The sequence below is a fragment of the Perna viridis genome, chromosome 3 (assembly GCF_037379345.1).
Source record: "Perna viridis isolate PV_CMFRI_1.1 ecotype Kerala chromosome 3, ASM3737934v1, whole genome shotgun sequence".
In the NCBI taxonomy this organism is placed as follows: domain Eukaryota; kingdom Metazoa; phylum Mollusca; class Bivalvia; order Mytilida; family Mytilidae; genus Perna; species Perna viridis.
In genome coordinates this window covers 4,643,777-4,669,949 of record NC_142447.1, presented here as the reverse complement: position 1 = coordinate 4,669,949, position 26,173 = coordinate 4,643,777, and the positions used below count along the sequence as shown (strand labels likewise).

The window sequence follows — 26,173 nt, the reverse complement described above, 5'->3', positions numbered from 1 at the left end:
ACTATGGTTTGCGGTAAGATTTTCCGTATTATAGCCTGACAACTCCAGCATGTAACACGCCAGGGGTACCCCATTCCACCACCTGGGGCACACATCCAGTTGCTCTGTGGGCAGAGCGCCCTAGCCCCCCCCCCGCTAGGGTTCTGAGCACTATTTAGTCGCCTTTTACGACAAGCTTAGCGCTGCTGCAGGCCTATTCTTTTAACACCCGGACCTGCACGGGGGCATCAAAATATCATCTCTTTTTTACATTGTGTTTTGCAATAACATACACGTTTAAAAAGCACAAAAATCACTGTACACAAGCAAGTTAGAATCCTTTAAAATATAGAGCGCGGTCTGCCTGCCTTGTGGAAAATTCAATTGAACTTAATTAAAAACTTTAAAAAAAAAATGTTTATAAGATTTAAATTACAAGATTTTTTTCGTAATGTATGTATATTCTTCTAAATTAACTGTGAAAAATCTCAACTAATTGTATAGTATTTATTTTAGGGCATGTTTTTTTTCTAAAGTAACTATCTCACTAGAAGGACATTATCTTGTCCACTTTGTAATGAGAACATCGGAAACCAGACTATTTCACACTTGTTGTTACGCATTAAATTAATTTAAGTAGATACTATAAAATAATGATTAAAAAATATTCTGTAATCTAAACATGAATACAAAAACAAAAATGTATGTAAATTACTGTGGACATAAGAACTTGATGGGTTACCCAGTACAAGACTGTTCCCGATCGTTGTTCATGTACACAGTAAGTCTGCATAGAAAGGCAAGATACTTATTCTGTAGGAAATAACGTTACCTTACTATATGAGGACTAGACTTATCACGTTCTTTGCAAGTCTTCACAGGAGATGGATGATTCTCTAACGTGCTCTGAATACGTATAATAAGCCATAAGTCTGTGGATAATCTATTTAGATTGGTCAAATCTATCAATATATGATAAAAATGATGGTAAGAAGACTCGCTCGATCAATCCCGTATTTCTTACAAGTATTTTGGGTGAAATCCATCCTGATTAATGGTTTTCTTTCGGCCGAACAAACGGCTTAGAGATATGGGAAGCCATGCGTATTATAATTAATCGATTTTGTCGACCTTTCAAATTAGCATAGAGGACAAATTAGTGGCCATTGTCCTTCGTCGAGATATTTTTTTCAAGAAAGGCGTTTTTATACTTTGTAAACAACTGCACTTCGTTAGCTCCAAATTTGATTATTTCATGATCCAAATAATAACGGTTTCTTTTTAATTAAAGTAGAATTTTCCATTTGAAATCAGTAACCTGTGAAGAATGAGGGCAACCGTATTTTGTTTTTCCTTTTTTTCTTTTAATATGATTCTATCCCAAGAATACAAATAAAAGCTTTAATTATCGTTTTTTGAGCTCTAAATCAGTCAGTCTATACATGATTTGAAGTTAAGTACCTTCAAGCAGTTTTATACGTCATGATTCTGGTTTTACAACACTAGGCATGCTCATATATAATGTTACCACACACAAGTCAAACATGCTTACACTAGCACTGGAACAAGCCAAATGGTTGTCTCTTAAAATACCCCGACACATAACTTCCGTTCTCTAAATAACAAGACGATTATTAAATAATTATAAGATGAATTGTTTGGCGATTGCGTTGCATGCTCTGCTCATTTCGCGCAATATTTACATGTATTTTAAATACGAGTGACAGAATCGGGCAAAATCTTACGTAGTGTCTGGAATTACACGGCTTTGGTCCAAAATACATCTGTCTCTGTCCGATAATGTCTTTATATAATGGTAACCTTTATAAAAGTGCTTCAGGATGTTCGCTGCTTTGTTGTTTACGGGTAACAAGGATTTCAAAGGATTGTGATTTTTTTAAAAAAAAGATCTTCCATGTTAAAACAATATAAGTAGAAAAAACTGACGAGTCAGTGTGCTCGTTTTTGAGATATAAGCATTTAAAATTTTGTCGGGAAACGATTTCTCTTGATTTTCTTCAGGTATTGTCTTAGTAGGTTATTTCTTAAAAAAAAAAACTGAAGAAATAACAAGGATTTCATGAAAACTTTTCAAATAACATTTCAAGTTGTGTTCATTGAAATAATGTATAGATAACTTGGCAAATATATTTAAGTTTGAAATGAATAAGACCAAAAGGAGTCTGAATATTTAACAAAAATGGCTGAATATGAGCAGCGAACATCCTGAAGTGTCCCGAGACGGTATCTGTAGAATAACATGATTCGCGGCAGTTTACACTTCGAAATCGCAAAATGGTCATATTTCGTTTAGCCAGTTCAAAAATCAGAAACATTCCTTACAACTTAATTTCAAATCGATTCCAGACCACATAATAATAACTGCTGTGTAACCAAAGCATTACTTGTTTGGGATTATTTTGAATTGCGGAATCGTCAATGACGTCACAGTAACAAACCACATTATACAAAATAATCTGCTTTGGACAAAGAGAACCAGCCAATCAGAAAGCTTGCTACCATACAAATTCAAATATTCTGCTATTATTTTTTCTTAATCTAAAGGGGAAAACGAATACAGTAAAATATGTATTATTTTATTCTAGATTCTTTTTATATATTTACCCAATATAATTTGCCCATTTTCTTAGTCGCTAATTCGTGATTTGTTTACTAGAATAATCAAGAGAACCAAGGTTATAGCAGTAATCAAAAGAATGTAATACTAGTTATATTTCAATTTTCATGTTATCAAAGTAAAATAAAATAAAATAAATGGTTGTTCCCACAATGAGAAATGTTTGGTTATAAGTATTAAGAAACAGTTATTTTACTGACTTCGCTTGAAAGAGTCAACGTTTTACAATTAGTATTGCATATACTGTATTTAAGCTATTATTACCAAAGTTTTAAGTAGCTACATCAAATATTGTTATCGTATAGAATATCAGCCAACTTTACGTCAAGTGGTTTCCAAAGGAAATCATCTAAGAAATAGCCCATGACTTTATACTAAACAAGAACGGGGCTATTTCATAGATGAATTCCTTTAGCAAACTTCGACATAAAGTTGGCCATTAGATGGAATGCAAGGGCAATAGTCCAAATAATTGACGAAACATTTGACAACGTGCCGAGAAGTTATGAATGAATTTGTGGTTATTGGTATGGCTTTTTTGTATCACCGGTCTGATTCATCATCTTTTACATATTTCATAAAGTCCACTATGTGATATGTAAAATAAAAGATGATGTCAGTACTTGTACATTACATGTAACCGAACATCCATAAGGAATCAATATTTTTGTGTAGATATCTTGGCAAGTGAATGTAATTTTGTAACGTATTATAATCTGTTCATATCAAGAATCATAATTCTTCATGTGAAATCTGTTTACTGTTTATTATTATTACTGTTTATTAGAAAAAAAAACTCAGCCGCAGAGTACTGCGTAACAGGAGTATATAAATGTATATATAAATATAAAGTACATACATATAAACACAAAATATCACACATAAAGTTATCAAGACAATATTTTCACAATATTATTGCATACAAATAGCATATCTAATTAAACATCTTTTGCAGTTTTTGCATGAATATCGACACCTTTATTAATACCTTTATATTGCAAAATTTTATCATGCCATACATTTTTTCTCTTCTTGGATACCTCGTATAATACGATGGTATAAACTTTCTTCTTAAGTCTAAAACTACATTATTATTACACTCACAAAAATATAAATCCTGACATTGATATATATGACCATTCTAAGTATTCCATGTAATCGATTTTTTAGATTTCAACCATTCGTTTGTTATTGAACGCTTTAAATATATATTTGAAATTGGATATACATTTTTTGTAGAAGAAACTCTGATATTTTGATAGAAATCAATCAGAAGATTAGAAACATGACAATTTTACATGACATAAATTATGTTAATGAATAAAATGAGAAAAAGGGACTCCTTCCACTCGTTTGTTATCTTAAAACGTAATTCACGTTCCTACTTATGAAAGAATAGATTTAACATTTCCATTGTCTATTTCAGATGCTGTGTGGAGCACAGATGTCGATTTCATGTTTTCAAAAGACAGACCACTGCTCTCAGATCACGTGGTGCGACTCAATTCGACACCGAAATCTATCAATTCGTCCTTCCTTCCCTTGTACACTACCTCGAACATCGGTGGATATCGACCGTCGGCAGCGTTCATGTTCTTCGTCGGAGGACTACTGGTGTATTCAGTGAGATACGCCTCCGTGTTTTGGTACACGAACAAGTACCTTTCATTAGTGTTCGTTTTTCAACTGCTTTTCATGAGTGTAAATTCGATTATTTCTTATAGTGGATTTTCAATTCTTTACAAGATTGCTCTAAATGCTAATTTGTATAAAGAGATAAATCTCATTCTCGGTTGTGGAAGTATTATTTTCCTGTTTGTTGTTTCTGGAATTGTATTATTGCTTTCATCTGCTGCTGTGTTTGAGTATGGGTTTAATAAATATTACGACAAATACAAACTAGTAGACAGAAGACACAACCCGCAAAATTACACAAGGAAAAAGCTAAAAGATAGAGGCCCATGCAACGGGCATATGGCACACACATTCGCCATGATAGCTCTCGTTTTATTGGCATTATTCAAAGGCCCTATTTTGTACGATTTTATGACTATTTATCGCGAATCAAGAGATTCTCTCATATTATCAGTGCTCGTGATGGAAGTTTGCTATTTAGTATTCTGGATTCTTTTATGGACAATGTTTACCATCAAAGAGACATGGCTTTTTAGAATTTTAGACTATGCAAATGTTGGGCAACCGATATTTGTGATAAAAAGCAATAACCTTACTAGAACACCCTCTATTTCGATAGCTTCTATCGACTTAAAGGATATGAATTCTATATCAAGCTTAAGACCCAAGAGACCAGGTTCGGTACAAAGTATGGATATAACACCCTCTGAAAGTGGATTTGATGAGGGCGAGATAGCACCATCAACCGAGGATGAAAAGTTCGGAATAAGCCTTCCTCCTTTGCGAGAGAATGATGATTCTTTCGATTTTAATGACGTAATTTTACGTCGGAGTCGTAATCGACGCAGTTGTGGCCAACGCGTGACATTTCACGATCACGTAAGATGCTCTCTAAGTACTGAAGCTCTGAATAAACAGCGAAGCAGCTCGCCTATGGCAGACGACCGAATTAATGTAACTGCCGATATACATTCGAATGGTAGATCGAAATACGCGCGTAGGAGTTCAGATCCTGACGCCAAACGTTTGCGAAATGCTAGACAAAATTGCAGTTCTGTGCCGTTACAAAATGGATCTAATCAGAATAAAGAACTAAATAAGGAACTATCAGATTACATCGCAAACATTAAAGAAATATCAGATAATCATAGAGAACTTCAAAATAGTGCAAATAATGACTCAGGAACGGAGTTTTTATCGCCTAATCGTACTAAGGTTGAGAGGCGCCCTAGAACTCCACAAAACCAGTCATTAGAAAAAATGACACAAAGAAATAGTGCAGGATCTAAAAGCTCTCGAGAGCAAACTCCCGAGAAGATTTTAAACAAAAGGTCGAGTCGTGATTCGAGTCAAGAAAACAGCCTAAGTAGAAACAGTTTGACAGAATCAGTTACCAATAATAAAAATTTAGCTAAAAACAATTCAAATGAGATCATCAAAATAGAAGAAAAAAAACTTCAAAAACAAAACAACGATTTTTTCACAAGAAATGAAAAACCAGATATAGTACCGAATGAGAATAGGAATCAAGTCTTCCCCCGTCCCATTAAATTTGTTCCGCGAAAGCCAGAGATTTTACGAAGAGACTCTGCTAATTATTCTCAAGCATCTTCGCAGGACAACTCATCGAATGACTCTACAGATCAACAGACGAACCTATGCAGCAATGTATGACGTAATAATGCATGCTTTTTTTCTTCCTTTATTCTTGTATTTTTTCTTGACGCGGAATAATTTGACGCGCATGGGGGAAATAGTGACAGATGTAAATGTATTTTATTTATTACTTGTATCATGCATGTAAATGGAGTTTGCTGCATGCAATTAAAAGCACTTGTAGTATTATGTTTGTTTTGGCATTGGTTTTGGTAATGCCTGTTCTTTTTTAAGTGGGAGGCGGACAACTAGCTTTTCTTGTATATATTGTATTTAAATCGTTTATAGCACTTCTTGACAGCAAATGAAGGTATACACTCAGCATGGACAAAAGCCATCTTATCCAGCACTGATTCTTAATATTTTCTAATTACTTCAAAAATAGAATTGACGTAGGTAAGCTTTTAATTCTTACAGTAGCCTAAACACTTTTTATTTTAATTTACGATTGCTTGATAAATATAAAACGGTAATGACGCTAATGCTTAATTCGCAAGTTACAAAAATGGTTAGAACGACATTTAGAGGGAAAAGAAATAAACATAGGATAGAAAACGAATATAGAGTGTTTTTCAAACTGTTAAGAGTTTGTAACTCTGTAAGAGTCAGGCAGAAGGGCTGTTCCACCACTCTGTTGATGGTGTCTTGACGACCATTATTAAGCTGGAATTTTCGCACGGTCAGTTCGTTCGGGAATGCTGTAAGGAGTTGAATTAGAATGACTAACAAGTGTGGTTGTTGGATCCCAGCCCTCTGGACTATTAGGCGGCTGGGTGATGATAATAATAGGAAAATACATAAATTATTTTACCACAGTGTTATATATCTATCTACTAAGTACACAAACAATGAAACATGTGGTTAAACAAAGTCATGACAAATATTCAGCCATAATTTGCTAATGAGACAGTTAACGTCTTGGGTAAAAAATGTAACTACTTTTAAAAAAAAAATAGAAGATAATATATAATAATTAACAAGGCAGTTCTGGGTAGTTCCAGGATTTCAGATTAGGCACCGCTAATAGAACTAAATGCTGAGCAAAGCGAGTAAAAAAAAATATTGAATTTGTGAAAAAATCAAGATTTCATGCAAAACAAGGTTATTTTTTTTCCTAATTTTAGGGTGGAGGGTGTACGCCCGACACGCCCGTCCTTGGATCGGCGCCTGCAATATGTGCGTTGGATCGTTTTCCAACCCCGAATGACAGAAATTTAAGCTCGAGTTTCTAGAAAATCCAAGCAGACGTCAAATGTACTACTCTGTTCAATTTTACCATTTGTACTATTATTATCAAGAATTATGGATAATATTCACAATATTTTTCAGTTCTGGGCTTGACATGGCGATTTTCAATATAGTGTTAATAAATCACAAACTCAGCATTTAATTCTGTTAAGTATGTTCCACAATTATAACATTCTAAAATAAAAATGAAGTTGGTCTATATCAGTAAATAATGATACATGTAGTTCGACAATGTTTTCGAAAATAAAAGTGCCAGTGAAAGTTTTGTACAATCTAAGAACCGCTGTGATCAATCAATGATTTCGATTTTTAGGAGATACATGTAGTTTTCATTATTAAGCCGGCAATTTACCAGGAACTTTAATTAAGAAGTCATCGTTGCTAGATTAAAATTGCTCCCATTGAATTCGAAAGCTGTTATTGATATCCTAACAAAGCCATGTGTTGCTCCAATTTTCGCGTACTAGAAACAATGTTGTCTAATTTAAATAAAATGATTAGTAATCTTTCGTTCTTCTAATTTCTGGCATAATTTAATTCCTCTTCCGTACTGGTCACCGGAAATGACATACACAAACTAGCAATTTTCTAGAAAAGCAGAACCATCCGTCTATACATGTACCAGCTTTTTTATGTTTATATTTTGTTAGTTTTTAGTTAGTTGAAATAACTATCTCTATTTTTTCAATGCTTAGACTATGTGTCCCTTAAGCTTGTCATTCGACGTTGTTTGGCTATATTCTCTTGGCATATAATAGTCGGTTCGTTTTTGTTGCTGTGTTATTGTCGCCTTTCTAGTACGAAATTGGATGTCAAGATAGTATTGTAAAGACAAATAATAGCTCTGAAGATGTGTGTTACATATATAATTTTTATACGATCGCAAAAAGATTGTGGAAGTATATTGGTATGTCGCTGTTATCGTCATCATCGTCGCGAGACACTTGGTTTTCGTGCGATAATTTAAGTAATGGTCACTTTATCTTAAATAAAATTTTATAATAAGGTTCTGATGTACAAAAGGAAGGTTGGTATTGAATTTGTGGGTCATTGCCCTAACTGTTTTAGAATTAGGAGCCCAAAGGAGCCTAAAACAAACATCTCGAAGAATTTAACTATATAACTGCAGTAAAAGCATAGGAATATATATGATATTGTTCTACAATATTCTATACCACAATGGTCAGAAAGGTTATATGGGGGTAAAGACTTGACTTTTTTGAGAAATTAGGGGCCAAGAACATGCATTTCCCTGATGTCCAGACAATAACCTGACAATTAGTGAACGAATCTCTGAGTTTGTATTATAGATGCCATATACCACCAAAGGGAGACTGGATTGATTTAGGGGCTAAGACTTGAACCTTGTAGGAATTAGGGACCAAAAAGCATTTCCCTTACGTCTGTATAATAACTTGAGTAAAAGTGAATGGATCTCATATACGTTTTACTACAAGGTGCCATACCACAAAAGGAAGACTGTGATTGATTTTTTGGGTTGTGACTTGGATCAAGTAAGAAAAAGGGGCTACAAAGGAACCAGAAACAAGCTGTGCCCTACGAAGCAGTTTATTCCATCGGATTTCAGAGATATCTATTACAGTTCTTGAGTTATAAAGTGTCAAGAAGTCATATCCCAAAAAATCTACTTTTTAACTTTTTGTCCGATTTCTATTTATTTTTCATTGGATTCCTTAAGAAAATCTCTGCCTGGATTTTTCAAACAGATATCTTACAGTTTTTGATTTGTAAAGCGTCAAAGGGGCCAAACAATTTGCTTTTTATTTTCGGTCAGATTTTGAAAATTTTATTTAATTTTCAACTTTAGTGCTATGGTATGTTCTAAACTGTTGTTGTATAGGTATTGAACTGTAAGTCCCCAAGTCAATCAAAGTGCTGAAAGCACTGGCGGTTTTTGATTCTTGTGAAAATTGTAGCATGAACAAAATTCAAAAGTTATATGATTTGAAATAAAATTGTAATCATTTATTGCATTTTAAATACTAATAAAACTGTTCTTTTTATATGTATAAACTGAAAGACAATGTATACTATTGATCCAACTTCACACAAATTTACATATTTTGTTCCATTTCAACTTTTTCCTCAATTTTAAATCTATCAAAATATTAATGTGTATTTACCTTCAAATGCTGCATTAACATAGTATTTATCCTATATAACAATTATACTTAAATAAAACCAATATCAGCTTAAGAAAATAATTTCCTTAACACGAGATTTAAACTAGACACTTTTATCAATTTAAATTTTCCCGCCAATTTTACTAAAATTACTGCCCTTCACTTCCTGTTTATAAATGCTAAAATATTAATGATAGGATGGATAATTTGACTTATAAGTGTGTTAAAATGGAGATATTTAATACATTTAATCCTTCCAGACGCATTCTGCAAGAAATAAATTCCCAAAATGTAAGTTTATTACTTATTATCTTTCAAGGCCAAAAAGGAGTCCCTCAAATCTTGAGTTGATATGAAGACTAGATTTTGACTTTATTTGCATAAATAATAGAATATTATTGAATTGATAAATTGCTAGAAACATATTTACTTCTTATAAAAGAGGTATTGAATGATATAAAAGGAATTACATTTGGACTATATTTTTGTGTAGTGTTCAGAGATAGTTGGGAAGTTCCAGTGATAGACCGATGACATAAGGTATTTTGATCCTGAAGGATCAAAAACCCAAAAACTGATATTGTGTCCACACTTGCTCCAAAGTGAACAGAGTTAGACACGCTTTGTTCGTATCATGCTGCGCTCTGCGAAGCTCTTTATTAAGATTTAGTCGGTCTCCCCTTTCATCAAATATCCTTTTTTCCTAGTGAAACTTAAATACATTAAGCATAAACACCATACAGATATATCATAAACTCCCCTTATAACATTAATGTATTATTATAATTGGTATCAATGGTTTCAGCACTACGCCCAAAGAAATTTCCATGAGGGTTAATCAAGATAACGAAGCTGTCGCCACAAATATTTTTGTATGAATTATGTCTATAGGTAATACATCTCTACAACTTATTTGATGACAGACTAGTGAACTATATATCTAAGCACAATTTTTGGAATGATACTCTTTACGACATAACCTATGAATTCGGTAAACAATCTGTATGTAGAAATGTTCGAGGTTCCAGAGCAAGTCCGTAGTGACAGTCTTAATCAATCAAAAGAATGAATTATAAAGAGACTTCTTCTGGAATGGATAAGTGTACATTAAAGCTAAGATCTTGGATTCCACAATTCTAATAAATGCAAACATGATAAATATGTTACTCTCATCGGGTATCTCTGGCTACACCGGTTGTCAAATATGTCTTGGTAACATAAAAACAGACCAGCGGGAAGCCAATTTCAGAAAACACGGTCGGTATTTCTTGTTCGGTACCATTTCCCACAGAGATTTTGAATAAAACGTTTGTGCATGGATAAATATTTCAATTACTTCAATTTCTGATATCTAAGTAATTGAAACCTCAAGTGGGCTTTATTTTTCTTTTTTTGAAGCAAAAAATCAAAGACCTCCCAACGATGACATTCGTCTTTATTATGAACTAGTTTTTCAGACATTATATTTGCAATACTTCATCTTCAACTTCGCTGAAATGAAAGATTACCCTTAAATTCTCTTAATTTTGCTTAAAGTGGTCTTAAATTGTATTTTTTCGCTCTTTATTATTTCTACTTCAAAACAAATTATTGCGCTAACGTCTGTTTTTCAGTTTTTTTTCAGCCATGGCATTTTTACAAGTGTATAAAAAAAATCTTGTCACCACAACAGACGACATATTAAAATCATGACTACAAAAATAGTCTCTGAAGAGTCTGTCTGTTGAGTTATATTAACTGCTCTGATGATTTCGTGTTAGCATAGCATAAATGGTTGACATGGGTATTTTCGGTAATTGGGTTGTCGTCTGGAAAAGAGGGCAATGCCATGAAATGTCGTCAGTAAAAAATGGACCAATATACCTTTCAGACGGATGACATGATTATTAAAATATCAAATCTGCATTTTTTTTAGCGTCTCAAACTTTAGGTCATATTGAATTGTGCATCCTGCTATCGCGCCATTTATTACTCGGCCTTTTTTAACATTTACACATAGTTGAGCATAAAGTTGAATCCTCTAGAGAGAGATTATAAGTAAAAGAAAATAAAATAACACTTAAAATCTTGTTGTACGGCCTAATACGTCCATGGCAATGAAGAAAGTGGGGCAAGGTTTAAATTTGAAATAAAAAAGGCAGGACCTCAGAAGTTTTGAACAAATTGCTGTATGTAAATAAGAAGACCAAATTCTTGACAATAAAAGATAAAAAAAAAAAAAACAAACAAACTAACAAAAAACAACAAAGAAGGAATTTCTCAAATTCCAAGTGTGTTGAAAATCTTGTATTTTTTCTCTAACATTTTAGAAAGTATCGATAAAAGTCATTAAGCACACACATAATATTGCTTTGACAATATTTTTTTAAAAAGACAACTTGTTTTATGTTTTCTCGTAGGAGATTAAAAACTTAATAAAATAGTTCATAGAATTTGCTACCAGTTGGAAAAAATATGAACACGAAATTCGTTTTTACCAAATTTTTACAATCATTGGTAAATAGTCAAATGATAAACATTTGTATATCACTAATAATGCTTCCCAAAATAGTTTGATAATGTTGTGTCAACATCTTGTATGCTGCCAAAGCCCCGGTTTCAATGATAAAAAATCTTTAAAAGCAGCGGATTAATCCCTTTCTAAATTTTCTTCTTTCAATAAGTGATGAAGGAAAAAAAATCATTATACGATGTTACAAAACTGCATGCACATCAATCAAATCCTTATAAGCAAATGTATAACGGCACAATTCGCAAGCTATCAATCAATATTATCCCTTAAGAGAGCTCACCAGTTAATCAAGCTGACAGATGAAGCTAACAAAACGTTGGGATTCCGAATTAAAGGGGGATAATTACGTTTTTATCTTGTTAGTTTTAAATTAAAGATTATGTTTACTAAATCACGACATGCATCATTTAGGAAAGCACTTATCCATATTTATTCACTGTTTTTTTCTTTCTACTGAAAAAGTGATTGATGGTTGTGTCATGTCGCATTCTCTCACAAGAGTTATCGGTCCTGTCGCGTCCTTACAACCGTGGTAAGAGGATGGTATGAGAAAGATGCCGTTCGTTAGTTTTTAAGAAGGCTTTCATTACTTTCTTGTATACATGCAATTGTTAAAAAGTGTAAATATCGTAGTTTTGAGGTGAAGGACGGTCCATTAATCTGTTATCCAATTTGAATTGAAAGGTCTAACATACTGTGAGCAGTGGCGGATCCAGGATTTGAGTTTGGAGGGGGGTGCGTTATTTGAATTAAATGCCGTGCAAAGCAAGGCAAGAAATATTATTCGGTAAAACTTATGGTGATTTTTTTCCTTACCGATTTCGGGGGGGGGGAGGGGGCGTACGCCCGGCACGCCAGTCCTTGGGTCCGCGCCTGGTTATTTATGGAGGAGGGGCTGGGATTTGATGTTAGATGCGCAATTTTTTATTCATATTTCAACAGCAACCGAAACATTTTTTTGTGTGTGTTGAAAATCTGTGATGTTAAATAATATGGAAAGAATAGCATATTTTTTTCTCGAAAGTTCGGAACATTTACTTTTTTTTTTTGGATCCAAGACTCGTCGACCTCGCCAATAAAATGGTCGGTACCCTAACTAGTAATACTTTAATGTGTATTTCATCGACACCATTAGACCATGGCCAAAACTACTCGATCGGCCAAAAATACATGGGGTATAAAACAAAGAAATCTGCTGTATTCACTTACCAACCTTTACTAAATTGTACACATCTGTGAAAACGACCATATCTGAATAAGATACAATTCTTGCCCGTCTATCTGAATATTTGACAACATGATACATGTAGCTTCTTGAAGAACGAATACATTTCCGTTGAATATGCTTACACTGGATCTATACATCTATATATGCAGTATACATCTAGGATACTTCTGCAACATTCATATTACTGCTGCGATGTGTTTTACCCACAGTGCTATAAAATGCTTTGGCGGAACCAGTGAAGGGGTTCTAGAAAAAGGGGTTTCATGCTAGTGTTGGTATATATTTATCCCGAAAATGCATCAAATTAACAAATTTATTCAACAAAGGTGGGTTCCAACCCACGGAATCCCTCTTGGATCCTCCACTGACTACATCCATCCATCCGTCCATCCATCCATCCATCCATCCAAATGAAGACCTACCTTCAGGCCTTAGTAAATGGTGCATTGCCATTCGAAGTCATCACAATAACAACACAACTTGAATCTCATGACAACGGCAACAATCAATCAGCACAAAACATATCAAAATGCAACCGTAGACATATTTTCTGGGCAATTTGATTAATGTTTTCTACCCGACCATAGCACATCAATCAAGATTGACTCTGTTACATGCTTTGTGCATAATTGATTTGGTGTTTTGTAAAGATCACATTTCAAATAAAGTTCAAGTGACAATCAGGCACGATAGAAGATGTACACATTATATATTTTATTCAAAGATTCAAAGGATTTCTATTTAAAGGGGCAAATGTATAAAACTATAGTGAAAAGTAAGCAAGCGATGCAGTTTTTTGTTTTTTTTTGTTTTTAAGGGGGTTGACGCGTTTCCCAATAACACATACTTGGCGGGGAGAGGTTTAAATGATCCCACCATGGTTTTGTATAATCTAAGTGTTGGGTTTATATCATACTAAACGCTGACTATAGCGACACTCGAACGCCAATTTTAAGTACGCATTTTTAAAATAGATAAGAAAAAGATGCATTATTTGTCTTACAATGAAGCAACTGATTGATAAGTAGATTTGTTTGCACCTAATGCCAATGAAAGATACTTAATCTTATGTAGATATAATGAAGTATTACCGACTCCCGTTTCAAGTGTTTGTAGGAGTATAAATAGAGAAATTAAAAGCTCACTTTATTAACACCTACAATTAAATATTAAAGCTTGATTCCATAAGTCTTGAATAACTAATACGAAAATGGAACGTCACAGTATGATAAATACTGCAAGAAGTTTGGCTTGATTATTGCTTTATTTTCAAAACCTCAAGCATAGATTAGTGTATAATAGCGTCTCAAAATACTAATATGAGAGACATAAAAATGGGCATTTATTGAACATTAAGTGATAACCCGCGTCGTAATGGTGAAAAAAGGGGGACGGCAAATTGTTCAAAACGGCATAACTTGAAAACGCATTTTGGATTTTTCTGAATTTATTTGTATTTGGTACTAAACAAGTGTGCAAAGTTCAAAAAATGAAATAATTGATACGTTCTCAAATTATCATATCGAGAAAACCATCGGGGACAGACAGACGGGCGGACGGACGGAAGGACAAAATACTTCGCCACTTGGTGTGGTAAGGTATAAAAACCTATTTATCGACAAATGAATCCAGTGAAGGAAAACACAATAATTATGTCTAAAAAACGTGTCCTTCACTTAATATTTTTCAACCCAGAAAACACTAGAATATAAAAGAAAAAAGTTCTTATTTAAGTAATCAAAAACTCATTTCATACTTCTCAACAGAGCATGTGCCTATTGTTTACTATCTATTTTCAGCATGTTCCAACTCTTTCACAATCCAAAGCATATTTTTTTCACTGTAGGAGTCTGGCATCTGTTGATAGGGTGTTCAGAGGTGTGATGCTTTTGTTCTTACTGCTTTTCCAGCACGTTTTAATTCTTTTAAGCATAGTGTACTTATCTGTTGTTGAAAACCCATCTAACACCTTGATCTCGGTTCAAGAAGCACGTTCTTGGAGGGTCTATTGTTTTGAAAAGCTATTTCTGCATTTTGCAGTCATCATTTTTCTATGAATATGTGAGAAAACATTCATCATTGATGAATTAAAACCTCGTTTTTCATCTTTGAATGAGATTATGGTAACAAAGCAGACAATAAGCCAATGGAGAACTGCACTTATGTCGTTGGCTTGTAAAGTTATGATGTATTTTTAATTGTTCAAGAATCAAATCCTCGTTTTCAATGCACCTGAGATTTTACTTATAAAATGTTTACCTTACAATAAATTAACAAATAATTGCTTTGTTCTCTTGGTATTTCATAACAAGCTGTACTTTTGATGACTAAGTCAAACGTGAAGAAATTCATTTTTACTGCAAAAAGTACATTAGATATGCTTAACTAGCATAGTACTGGGAAAATATTTCACAAAAAATGTGCTAAAAAATCTGCTATATTGTTCACAATAATAGTCGAATGTCTGCTCTTTAAAGTTCTCTTAAAAGCTGTTCTTTCTGTAATTTCTAGGACGGTTTCTCTGTTAAAAAATATATTGGATCTGCCACTGAATGTGTTGTATCAAAAGGGTAGTTCTGTTGGCATCAGGTACATAAAACATATACCATGTAAATTATAAATTAGCACATGTGCAATTTCTTAGAAGTAACAATTATTTTATTTTTCTCTCTTTTCAGAATGACAAGAAGTAATGGCTGTTGGATGTTAGTATTTTGATGGATTGGATTTTTTAAAAATAAAATGAGTGCTAACAATCAATACTTTTAATTAATTTTTTAATGAAAAAGTAGCTTTAGTTCCTTTCATAACACACTGAAAAAACTTCTTTGGCATGGATTGTACAATGGCATCTATGCATTATAGTTCTGTGGCCCCAACTGAAGTGTTGTAGAAGTTGAACAATAGCACCAATTTAAGATTTGTACAAGATGTACAATTGTACTAAGATCAGTTTTGTAGAAATGTACAACAAAACTAGAGTAATTCTGTAGAAGTCATTCAATGGCCACAATGCCATTAGGGATGTTCTGTAGATGTAGAAGTTGTACAATAACATTAGGGAAGTTTAGGAGTTGTTCATTGACATTGGGGATGTTCTGTAGACATTGTACAATGACTTTAGGGATGTTCTGTAGAAATTGTACAGTGACATTAGGGATGTTCTGCAGAAGTTGTACAATAACATTAGAGATGTTCCATAGAAGCTGTACAATAACATTTGAGAAGTTTAGGAGAATTTGTTCAATGACATTAGGGATGTTTAGTAGAAGTTGTACAACAGAACTAAGATAAGTATTACAGAAGTTGTACAATGTCACTAGGAAAGTTTTGTAGGTATAGTGCAATGGCACCGAGTTAAGATATGTAGAATTTAAAAAAATACCCAAATTTTGTAGCAGTTGTAAACTGGCACTAAGTGAAGATTTTGTAAATGTTGTACAAGGGCACCCTGTACATGCAAAATATTTCGCAAGGAGTAGCTGATACAGAACATGTGGTGGATGAATAGACATAGTCTCCATCATTATAAAATATGTCCAAGATTAAGCATTGAATGTATAGTGAAAAACAAAGGAGGAGCTTTAAATTGAGAAAAATAGTAACAAATAAATTCTGAAAAAGCCACCATAAACCAAAGCAATTCAATGCAAACAAATATGGATAGAGACATGTAACTAACAACACATGCACACATCCTCTCATTAGCAACAATTCTTTATACAAACCATTATATAGCTCACTGAGGACATATGTATCACCAAAATAAAAAATTACAATAACCACCTGAATCACACAAAAAAAAGCAGAGTTACAAATAAAATTGTATTGAACACATACAAAAGTTTAATATATTAGTCTTACATTCACACAAATCACAACTCCTCCTTCTTATTAATCTGTGACATCTGGAGAACAAGAGTATTCAAACTTTTATGGATTTGTGAGAAATAATCACCGTCATCTTCAGCTTTTGAAAGTTCTAAATATTCATTTTCCAGTTTAGATAGATATGATAATGAGGTAGAGAACTTGTCTTTACAGCAATCATACAACGACAGCATGGCAAAAACTATTTTCTCTCGACTGTCATGATCAGGCATTTCTAACAAAGGCTCCATGATATGACAAAATCCTTGGTCTTGTAAACTTGATCGTAAAGGAATTCTACAACACAAAAATAAAATTATGAATAAGAGTAAATGGACTGATTATTAATATACAATTTAACAAATTTCATGGTGTAATTTTACAGCAATAACAAACATATTCAATTAGTCTACCAACCGCTGAAACTATATATCTATTAAGTTTTCAATTCAACAAAAGACTAAATTAACCATTTATCATAGTTCAGCAAATCATTTTTTTTTAAACATGAATTTAAATTAAGTGTCAGTCTGTATACATCAGGCAGTGGGTGACTACTTTAAACATACTATTTTTTACAGTGTTTTAATTTTTGCTATTTTTGCAGTGGACAGAAAAATGCGAAAAATAGTACCTGCGAAATTGAATTTTAACATCCTATACCACTTATCATTTTTGAAACTGCAAAAATTGATACCCATGAATATGTTCACTTGACTGAATCTGTGAAATATAATATGTTTACAGTATTTGCGCCACCAGAATCAAGAAAAAAAGGCAAGATTTTCCATATCATTCTGGTAAATTGAGTTATAATTTCATTAAAATACATTAAAAATGAACACTTCAAGGGCAGATAACTCTGTCAAAAACATCATTTTTCTAACATTTTATTAAAAAAATTCTTAGCAAATCCAATGATGCAGAGATATAATAATGGTCTCTTCAAATTAGAAAGCACCCGAGAGAGATTTTATATTGGCAGATTGGTGTTTTTTTTTACATACACGTGTCTGAATATTCCCATTTTGCCTGATTCCTACAAAAACTTGCACTTAATTATCAAAAGGTTGTTTTTCATCGAAGAAATCCCTAATTCACCCATGGGAAAATTTGCACTTTAGATATACAAGGCAGCATAGGTGTTGTTGTTTACTTTATTTAAAATAGATTTGTATTTTATTTTAAAGTAATGAATAATAAAACTTATTTCAAGCAAAGGTATTCTACAAAGTCATTCTTAGGTTGTTTTAGAGTAAATATTAAATTTCAGCCTGCAAGAAAATGCTCAATTAGGACCTTCCACTGGGTAATACAAAGCAGGGGTTTCATTATTTTTTTTTGCAATGCAGGTACCTTTGGTTGTGTAGGAGGTACTTTTCATCATTTTGTTTAATAAAAATGTGTGAAATTTTAAAATTCTGGAGGTACCTTTCAGTAGTTCAGAAGGGTATAAGTACCTAGTACCACCTCTTAATGAAAGGCCTGACAAAGCAGTACAAAATTATGATAATTACTTACTGTTCATATTGCTTATATTTCTCTTCATGTGGTTCCAGGTGTGACAATGAATGTACCTATAAAATAATACTTTACTTTTGAACACAATTAGTACAAATGCACAGTGCAAGGGAGATAATTCAATGTAGATTATTTACAACAATCCCATATTTCAAACCGGTTTGAAGGTCATGTCCACCTTTACCATAGTTCATCATTATAGTAGCTTACTGGTGAAATTAATCTTTGCTCGTTATATTTGAAATATACTTCTAATGTAAGGAAAAAATTGCACATTTGCTGGTCAATGCTTCCTATTCAGCCTTGTTTCATGTTGGGATTTTCTTTTCAAAAGCATTTTCAGTATTTTTTGTAAATGTAATTTTACCAGGTTTTTTTTGTTTGCTATAATGAAAAAATGTTCATGCCACTAATTGAAATTACCCATTGTGAGATTTAATTTGTGAGTTGCATTTTCACAATAATAAAGTACATTGAAACCACCGAAACCCCTTTTGAACTGTAGTTTGTTTGGTTTAGAAAGGTATTCAGTTTACCCAGGTTTGAAATACATTTAAATTTATATTAAGGGACTTTAGTTTAAACAGGTGACTGGTTTATTCAAGTTTTTGGTTTGGACAGGTTTCACTGTATTGTAACATACCATAATTTACAGTATTCAGCATACATTTATAATACCTACTCTTTCATCATAAATATCGCTGATCAGAGTGACAACTTTCACTTGTAAACTATGGAGTTTGTTATCCTGAAACAACTGCATCATACTCTGTAAGCCTCCTAAGTCAAAAAATTTCTTCTGGGCATAGGGGAAGTGTCTTAAAATACTGGACAATGCATAGAGGGCTTTCTTCTTCACAGACAAGCTTGGATCTGTGGCAAGAGACCTGATCAGGTGGTGTAATGCACCTGCTTCTATGGCACTGATCTGGGCTTTTGGATTGCTGAAAAATTAAAATAATCATCTATGGCTTTTCAATGGAAAAATAACTTATTGTAATGCTATAAACATGGGATTTAAGTATCATTCTGTGTAAAACTCAAGCAATCGTTTTCTCCATTTGGTATTTTTTGGCCTCAAATATATTCAGTACATCTAGTTAACAATTTGAAAGCTATTTAAATTCATTTTGATGCATCTGTGACATGTTTTTTAACTGGTTATGTAGAGAAAAAGTGTGGGAAAATCCCCTCCCATTTTTCCATAGTGCATTTCAACTAAATTTGACTTATCAATATCTTAAAAAGGCAAACTTTACAAACACTCCAGTTATTTCTGGAGGTTATAAGGTAAAAATACTTGGATAATGCAATAAAATCTCTTCTTTTTTCTTCATGTACCACAACTTGTATACATTTTGCCTGATTCTTAGATGGAGAATTACTTAAAAAAATAAACCTAGGGTTGCTCTAGAACTACGGTCAAACTAATTCAGTGTACTTCTCAGCAAGTCTACATCTACCACATATTTCATAAAAACAGTATACAATGATATGTTTCCCTAACCCATAAGGATTAACTTCTTCCTAATTTTACTATTAGCATAAAAAAATGCTTAAGGTCATTCAAAATTAATTTCTTGTTTCTCAGGCCAATTTTCATGTAAACAAGGGAGGAAAAATTTATTTTAACCTTTTTACTGCCCAAAAATACCATGTGGGTGCTGTTTACATTGTTCAAGACAGAAACAAAAAGGGATGTCCTGTTTTGTTTTTTTTAATTGGTATAACATAAAAATTTGTATTAAAACACCATTAAATAGGGTGATGGGGGGGGCTGAGAATAAAAAAAAAGTAATTTCAAAGGGCCTAAGGTTTCATACTTTTGAACAGCTGATCCCAGAGCATAGGCAGACATGGATCTCAATTTTGGTTCTGTGTCATTTAGCCCTCTCAGTAACATAGGTATTCCTCCAAGGTCTCCAAATACCACTGCATTGTCAAACTAAAACATATAAGTTTAATGTAAACCAATCCTCCAATAAATAGCCACTTGTAGAAGTGCTAAAAATAATTATTATTCACTTGTAGAATTGCTAAAAATAATTCAATGGAGGTGACATCTGGGGCTGATATGAAAACAGTTAAGATTAAATTCTACCTATTCCAGAAGTGATTGAATTAAATACTTCACTGTGATGCAGAATGTAATATTATGATCTTATTTTAAATTGAGTTTCTTCTTCCATGAAACTTTTAAGGAAAGTGACATGGAAGATGTAATTACACTTAAGACAACATGGAAGTCAAATTATTTTCACTGACATATTTTTTTTGTCTTATAAAGGAGGTACACCTAGGGTAAGGGACATAACTCTTGAAAATCAGTGATATGTTTCATTGTATCATATTCACTTCACCAAAGCCTATCAAGCTTTCATTTGAAATAGAATGAAATCAGTACAAGTTACTTTGATGCTTACATGACATTGATGTTAAAAGCTTAATACAAACGTTCCAATGATTTGTAAGTGTTGTGTCCCTTATCCAAGGTCTACCTCTACCTCTAAGGTGACTTACTTTGACAAATTACAACTAGAAGTGTATTATTGACAATTGAATGGACCAAGTTGATAAAAAAAGCTACCCCCCTCCAAAAAAAAAAAAAATCAATAAAAAATAAACCAAAAAAAAAAACAAAAAAGAACAAAAAAAAAACCCAAAAATATCTCGAATAAGACCAATGCAGATGAACATGGATTTACTCTTTCACCACTCTGTAACAGTAGACAGAAATTCTGTGTATATAATATGTCTGAACAAACACTCAATCTCTCAATATTCATGATTGAGTGTTACCTGATGTAAATGATACTCTAAATCCTCCAATACAACCTCTTTCTCCTCAGAGGTAATGTTCGATAGCTTCAACTTTTCATACAAGTCTGTGACAATTTCCTGCCCAGTTTTAATTCCCATATTAATTTTCTGAAAATCTTGTTTGAGTTCATCATAACTTCTAAACTTCTGTCTAATTTCTTCAGCTTTCTACAAAAAAAAAGAAATAAAAACATAGAAAATTTGAATAGTAATTATGCTAAAAAAAAAAACAATTGAAACAATTTAAACCACTTAAAATTACTTTTACAATCTTCATTTAAGAAAGACAATTATCTCCCCTGACAATACTACTTGATACCCCAATTATAAAAAATATTCACAACTTAAAATCAAGGGGAAAAATGATTGAAAGTAAACAGTGACAGTACAAAATCTAAAAGAAAACGCCAAAAAAAAAGGTCTAACAAACCACACTCTGCCATAGATCTGGACAATATGCACTGGCAGGGTAGGAAGCTTAAACTGAGAGGAAATATGTCTAATTAATTGGTTAAACATTTTATGGCATTTTAAGATACCAATTGACCAGACCCTGCTTTGTACTAGTCCAACATGATGAGTCAGATTTTTTTTATTATTCTAGCCCACATAAGCAAAAGCCCACAGGTGGGTATGTCACCCTAACTGGACGCATTTTTTTTTACTCTGAGCCAACCAGCTGTAACTCTACTCACAAATACTGCATGCTTGGTGGAGAAGGAATGACTATACAAATTTTAAAGTCTATGGTATGACTCAGCCAGGAATGGAACCCACTACTTCCCCCATTCTAGGCCAGCACGATACCCTGAAACCACTGAGGCAGGAAACATGTATAAATGAAACAGGTATGTAATTCTCATACATTATGTTTGATAACATGCAGATGCAAAATTCTATAAAAGTTTTACACTTTTTACGGGTAATTTAGTCAGCTATAAGTTCAGGAAATCTACCTTTTCATTTGGAATGTCATGTTTTGTTGCTTTGAATTCTTTCAATGCTTTTTTTATTTCCTCTGCAGTGTAAGTTCTCTTATCTGTATTCACCATTCCTGTTCAAAACAAACAAAAGTCTAGAACATGTTTATCTATACAAAAACAGCAGTTTTTAATTCATGTCAAAATGCATCAGTTTCTACTATAAGGTTGTGAGCTAGTTCAAGGGACACGTTTGGAATATTTGTTAAATGGATGGACGACCCATGGTCTATGGTGAGATCAGCTGACTTAGTTGAACTAATATGGTGTAATTTACCTCTTAATTTAGGTATTAAAGTATTTTGAGTATTGGGACTGGTACACAGAGCCACTGTAATATCTTTTAACCCAAAAGTGCAGGGATTTTTTTTTGGAGGTGGCCAGATGTCAAATCCCAAATCCCAAATGAAAATAAATTGAAAATTATCCAAGTCATTGAGTTGAATGATTCAACATTGCCATACACAATTGAAATGACCCATTAAAATCTGTTGTGGTGTTAATTCATTATGGACCTTTCAATGAGTTAACTTGATACAATAAGATTTAACGAGAGGCTCCCAGGAGCCTGAATTGCTCACCTTGTTGAATTTTGCTTTTCAAAGGCAATAAATTAAACAAGAAGTTGTCCAACAATTTTGACTCAAGAAGTCTTTGGTAGGACTATCACAAGATCTTTACAACAATTGAAAGTTTCTTTTAATCTATCATAGTTTTCAAGATATTGACTGAAAACAATTTAAAAAAAATTATTTTTCCCCTTTCAAGGGCAATAACTCTTACAAGGAGTCTGAAGACTTTTGTAGTCCTAATAATATGGATCATTTCAGCTATTGAAAGAATTTGGATAAACCTAACGGTTTTAGAGATATCTGTGAAAAACTACTGTTTGACCCCTATGTTCTATTTTTAGTAACGGCGGCCATGATTTTTTTTGACGAATCAAAAATCCCCCACATCAGTTCTATGCAGGATACCCCAAGCTTGGTTTCAATTGGTCAAGTAGTGTAAGAGGAGAAGATTTTTGAAAGAAATAACATTAAAAATAGCAAAAATTGTTGAAAAAGGGCAACAACTCCAACATGGCTTAATGGATTAAAACCAAAATTTGACCAGAGATAGACCTCATCATGCTAAACACTTTAACCCTGTCAAAATTCAGCTAAACCTAACAGTTTAGGAGATATATGTGAAAAAGTACTGTCTGACCCCTATGTTCTATTTTTGTAACGGTGGCCATGTTTTTTGACGAATCAAAAATCCCCACACCGGTTCTATGCAGGATACCCCAAGAAACATTCATACCAAGTTTGGTTCTAATTAGTCAAGTAGTTTCAGAGGAGAAGAGTTTTGTATAATTGTTAATGACGACGACGGACGCCAAGTGATGGCAATAGCTCATATGGCTTTTGGCCAGGTAGGCTAAAAATGGATGTATAAATGTTAGATCTCAATAACACATTAATTAGTTTAAAGCATGAACATTTTCTTTGCTGGAGAGGCATAGATAAATATCAACTTTAATTATTCATCATTAAGCAAATTAAAAGTTTGGGGTGAAAAGTAATTCATGCAATCTTAAGTTTTTTTGATAGCACATGATAAAAAATTCTGCTAAATATGCATCATATTGATGTAGCAAGAAGTACCAAACTAAACACAAATCCAACAACAATAGAAAGTCTGAGACGTACAAGCACTATACAGAAAAATTTAAAAGCACTTCCATAATTCACCAGGCACGACAGTCTGGTCAATTGATATTATCTAAGACAAGAATTTAAAACTTTTCAGGCTTACCCTCTTTATCTCCAAGTTTCCAATATTTGTTCCCATCATCACCTTCCATTAGTTTGGCTTCTTTTTCTCCAGTCTCCATGTTGAGTCTAACATGTAATCCTGCTGGTATAGCTTGCCCTAAAAAAGAATATTCTCACATAAGTACTAATAATGAGCTATATACATAATGTACTGTATATAAACAACACTTTGTAAAAATGACAAAAATTATCAGTAGTAAGTAAGAAATAAAAACCTTAACATCTATTTAAATATTCAATTGGTTGATATGTTTTTCCACTGCACTTAAAACATCTGACAGACAGGTACTTCCATATTTTACAAATCAGGGCCTAATCTAGACATTGATGACAAGGAGAAATTTTAGTAAATTCTGTTGAAAACTAACAATATTGACATTTTTGTCTAATTAAATCTTGTTCAACACTTCTCCCTGTCAAAGGAAAAATGGGAGAATTGAGCACAAACAAGGAGAAGTTTTTGGTCATTTCTCCTTCTAAATTAGGCCATGGAAATGTATTTCTTAAGAAAAACCAAAAATGTTACACTGAAGTGTCAATGAAAATGGTTGTAGGTCCAGGACAATGGTCAAAGGAAATTTGGACCATACTAATTTATATAAACTCCTGCCTTCTGCACAATAACAAAGTGACTGATATGACAACAGTGACTAGCCTACCAGGTTTGACTGCCTTCCATTCCTTCTCTGGGTAGAAGACATTCAAAGGATCTGAGGAGATTTCTATTTCTGAATCTTCGTTCTCTATCTTCACTCCTGGAAAATGATAAATATGTACATTTTGTAAATTGGGATACATGAGACTACAAGTTTACTACACAATAAAACTCATTCAGATGAACTTTTTTTTTCTTTAAGTCTTATGAATGCAGGTGATGGTGTAAATTAAACACCATGACTGTGATTTAGAGCTAATCAAGTTAATTCTTTTTTTTTTTTGACAATTGCATAGTCGTTGCCTGGTAAGGATATAAAACAATTACTTAATAAAGTTTTCTATCGTAAACAACATACATGTACAAGAACATTACCATTATCATCATCCATGTCTGTATTAACAACTGTTAGTGCTCCTGGTGATTTCTCACTTCTCACACACATGTAATAACAGCAAATCAGAAACAGAGTCAAACTTGCAATATTTAGAGCTCTTATACCATTCACCAAGTGAGACATATCTTATTTTCTCTTCTTCTTGTGTACTCTATATCTTCCTCCACTTGTTCGAGTATATTCATACTAAAATTGGTTTAAAAGTATTAAAAAAGCACCTTTTCATTAAAAATATTTAAGAACAGTAAAATCCTTAACATCTGGTGCAGATTACAATAAATATGTTCATTATTAAAAAGTAATTAAGGTATTAGGTAAAAGGTAAAATGAGCCTCTGTTTTTAATTGAAACAGTATGTATCACACAGAACCACAATGACCAATTTTAACATAAAACAATTAAGTTGTCGGCATATGAAGATAAATTTCCTTGAATTTTCATCTTCAAAGTGTCCTGAAACAAAGGATGGTTAGTGTGGATAAACAGGATCAGATTAAGAATGGCCATTTTAACTTCAGTCAATTATGGTCATAAAAACTGTCGGACAAATTTTGAAATAAATAGAATAACTTACAACGTTTCGTCAAGTTGCCAGGTAAACACGTGGGTAATAATGTAGACAGTTTCAGATGCCAAATGATTTCACTTAACAAGTCCATTGACCATTGACAAGCGACTAACACATCATCGTCTTTGGATGATTTTGTGTAGTCAGATTCCTTTTTATCCCCAATGACCAATAAAAGTCAGAGCAAATAAGAATGACGTTCGTTAAATAAAACAAAATTGCATCAGAAAGCGAAAAACTAGTAGAAAACTTTAGAAATAACCAACGAACAAATGAACACCACGTCGTCTTATTTTGCTGTTCGGAAATTTTAACTTGTTTCTCAATAATAAAGATAAGTCTAGAAATGTTCCGAACTCGAGAGGACAATAATGGGATTCTAAAACCCAGAACACGAATTCGGAATTAATATTTTTATTTGTGATAACAGATTTTTAATGTTAAGAACAATGCAGATATTAATTGACACAATATTATAAGTTTAATTAAAAAACAAAAACAA

The 26,173-nt window shown here is 33.0% G+C and overlaps 2 protein-coding genes across 3 annotated transcripts in view; one reads left to right on the top strand and one right to left on the bottom strand.

The window, feature by feature from the left end:
- LOC148620735 (uncharacterized) overlaps positions 1-15,800 on the top strand; it is a 44,364-nt gene extending 28,564 nt beyond the window's left edge. The window contains exons 3-4 of one of the 2 annotated variants that reach the window (XR_015920948.1): positions 4,044-6,304; positions 15,719-15,800. Coding sequence is in view for 1 of the 2 variants with exons in the window: in XM_088574484.1 (XP_088430610.1) it covers positions 4,044-5,920; positions 15,719-15,733 (1,892 nt within the window). In the remaining variant the exon portion in view is untranslated. The remainder of the gene's footprint in view (positions 1-4,043; positions 6,305-15,718) is intronic. The other variant, XM_088574484.1, reaches the window with a different exon arrangement.
- On the bottom strand, positions 15,801-25,985 carry LOC148620734 (nucleotide exchange factor SIL1-like). Its single transcript, XM_088574485.1, has 10 exons — positions 25,678-25,985; positions 25,082-25,289; positions 24,711-24,806; positions 24,032-24,148; positions 22,208-22,305; positions 21,231-21,419; positions 20,255-20,376; positions 19,114-19,375; positions 18,432-18,487; positions 15,801-17,207 (listed from the first exon to the last, which is right to left on the bottom strand). The coding sequence occupies exons 2-10, from the start codon at positions 25,224-25,226 to the stop codon at positions 16,916-16,918; spliced, it is 1,377 nt and encodes a 458-aa protein (XP_088430611.1). The 5' UTR covers positions 25,227-25,289; positions 25,678-25,985; the 3' UTR covers positions 15,801-16,915.
- Positions 25,986-26,173: the final 188 nt, after the last annotated feature.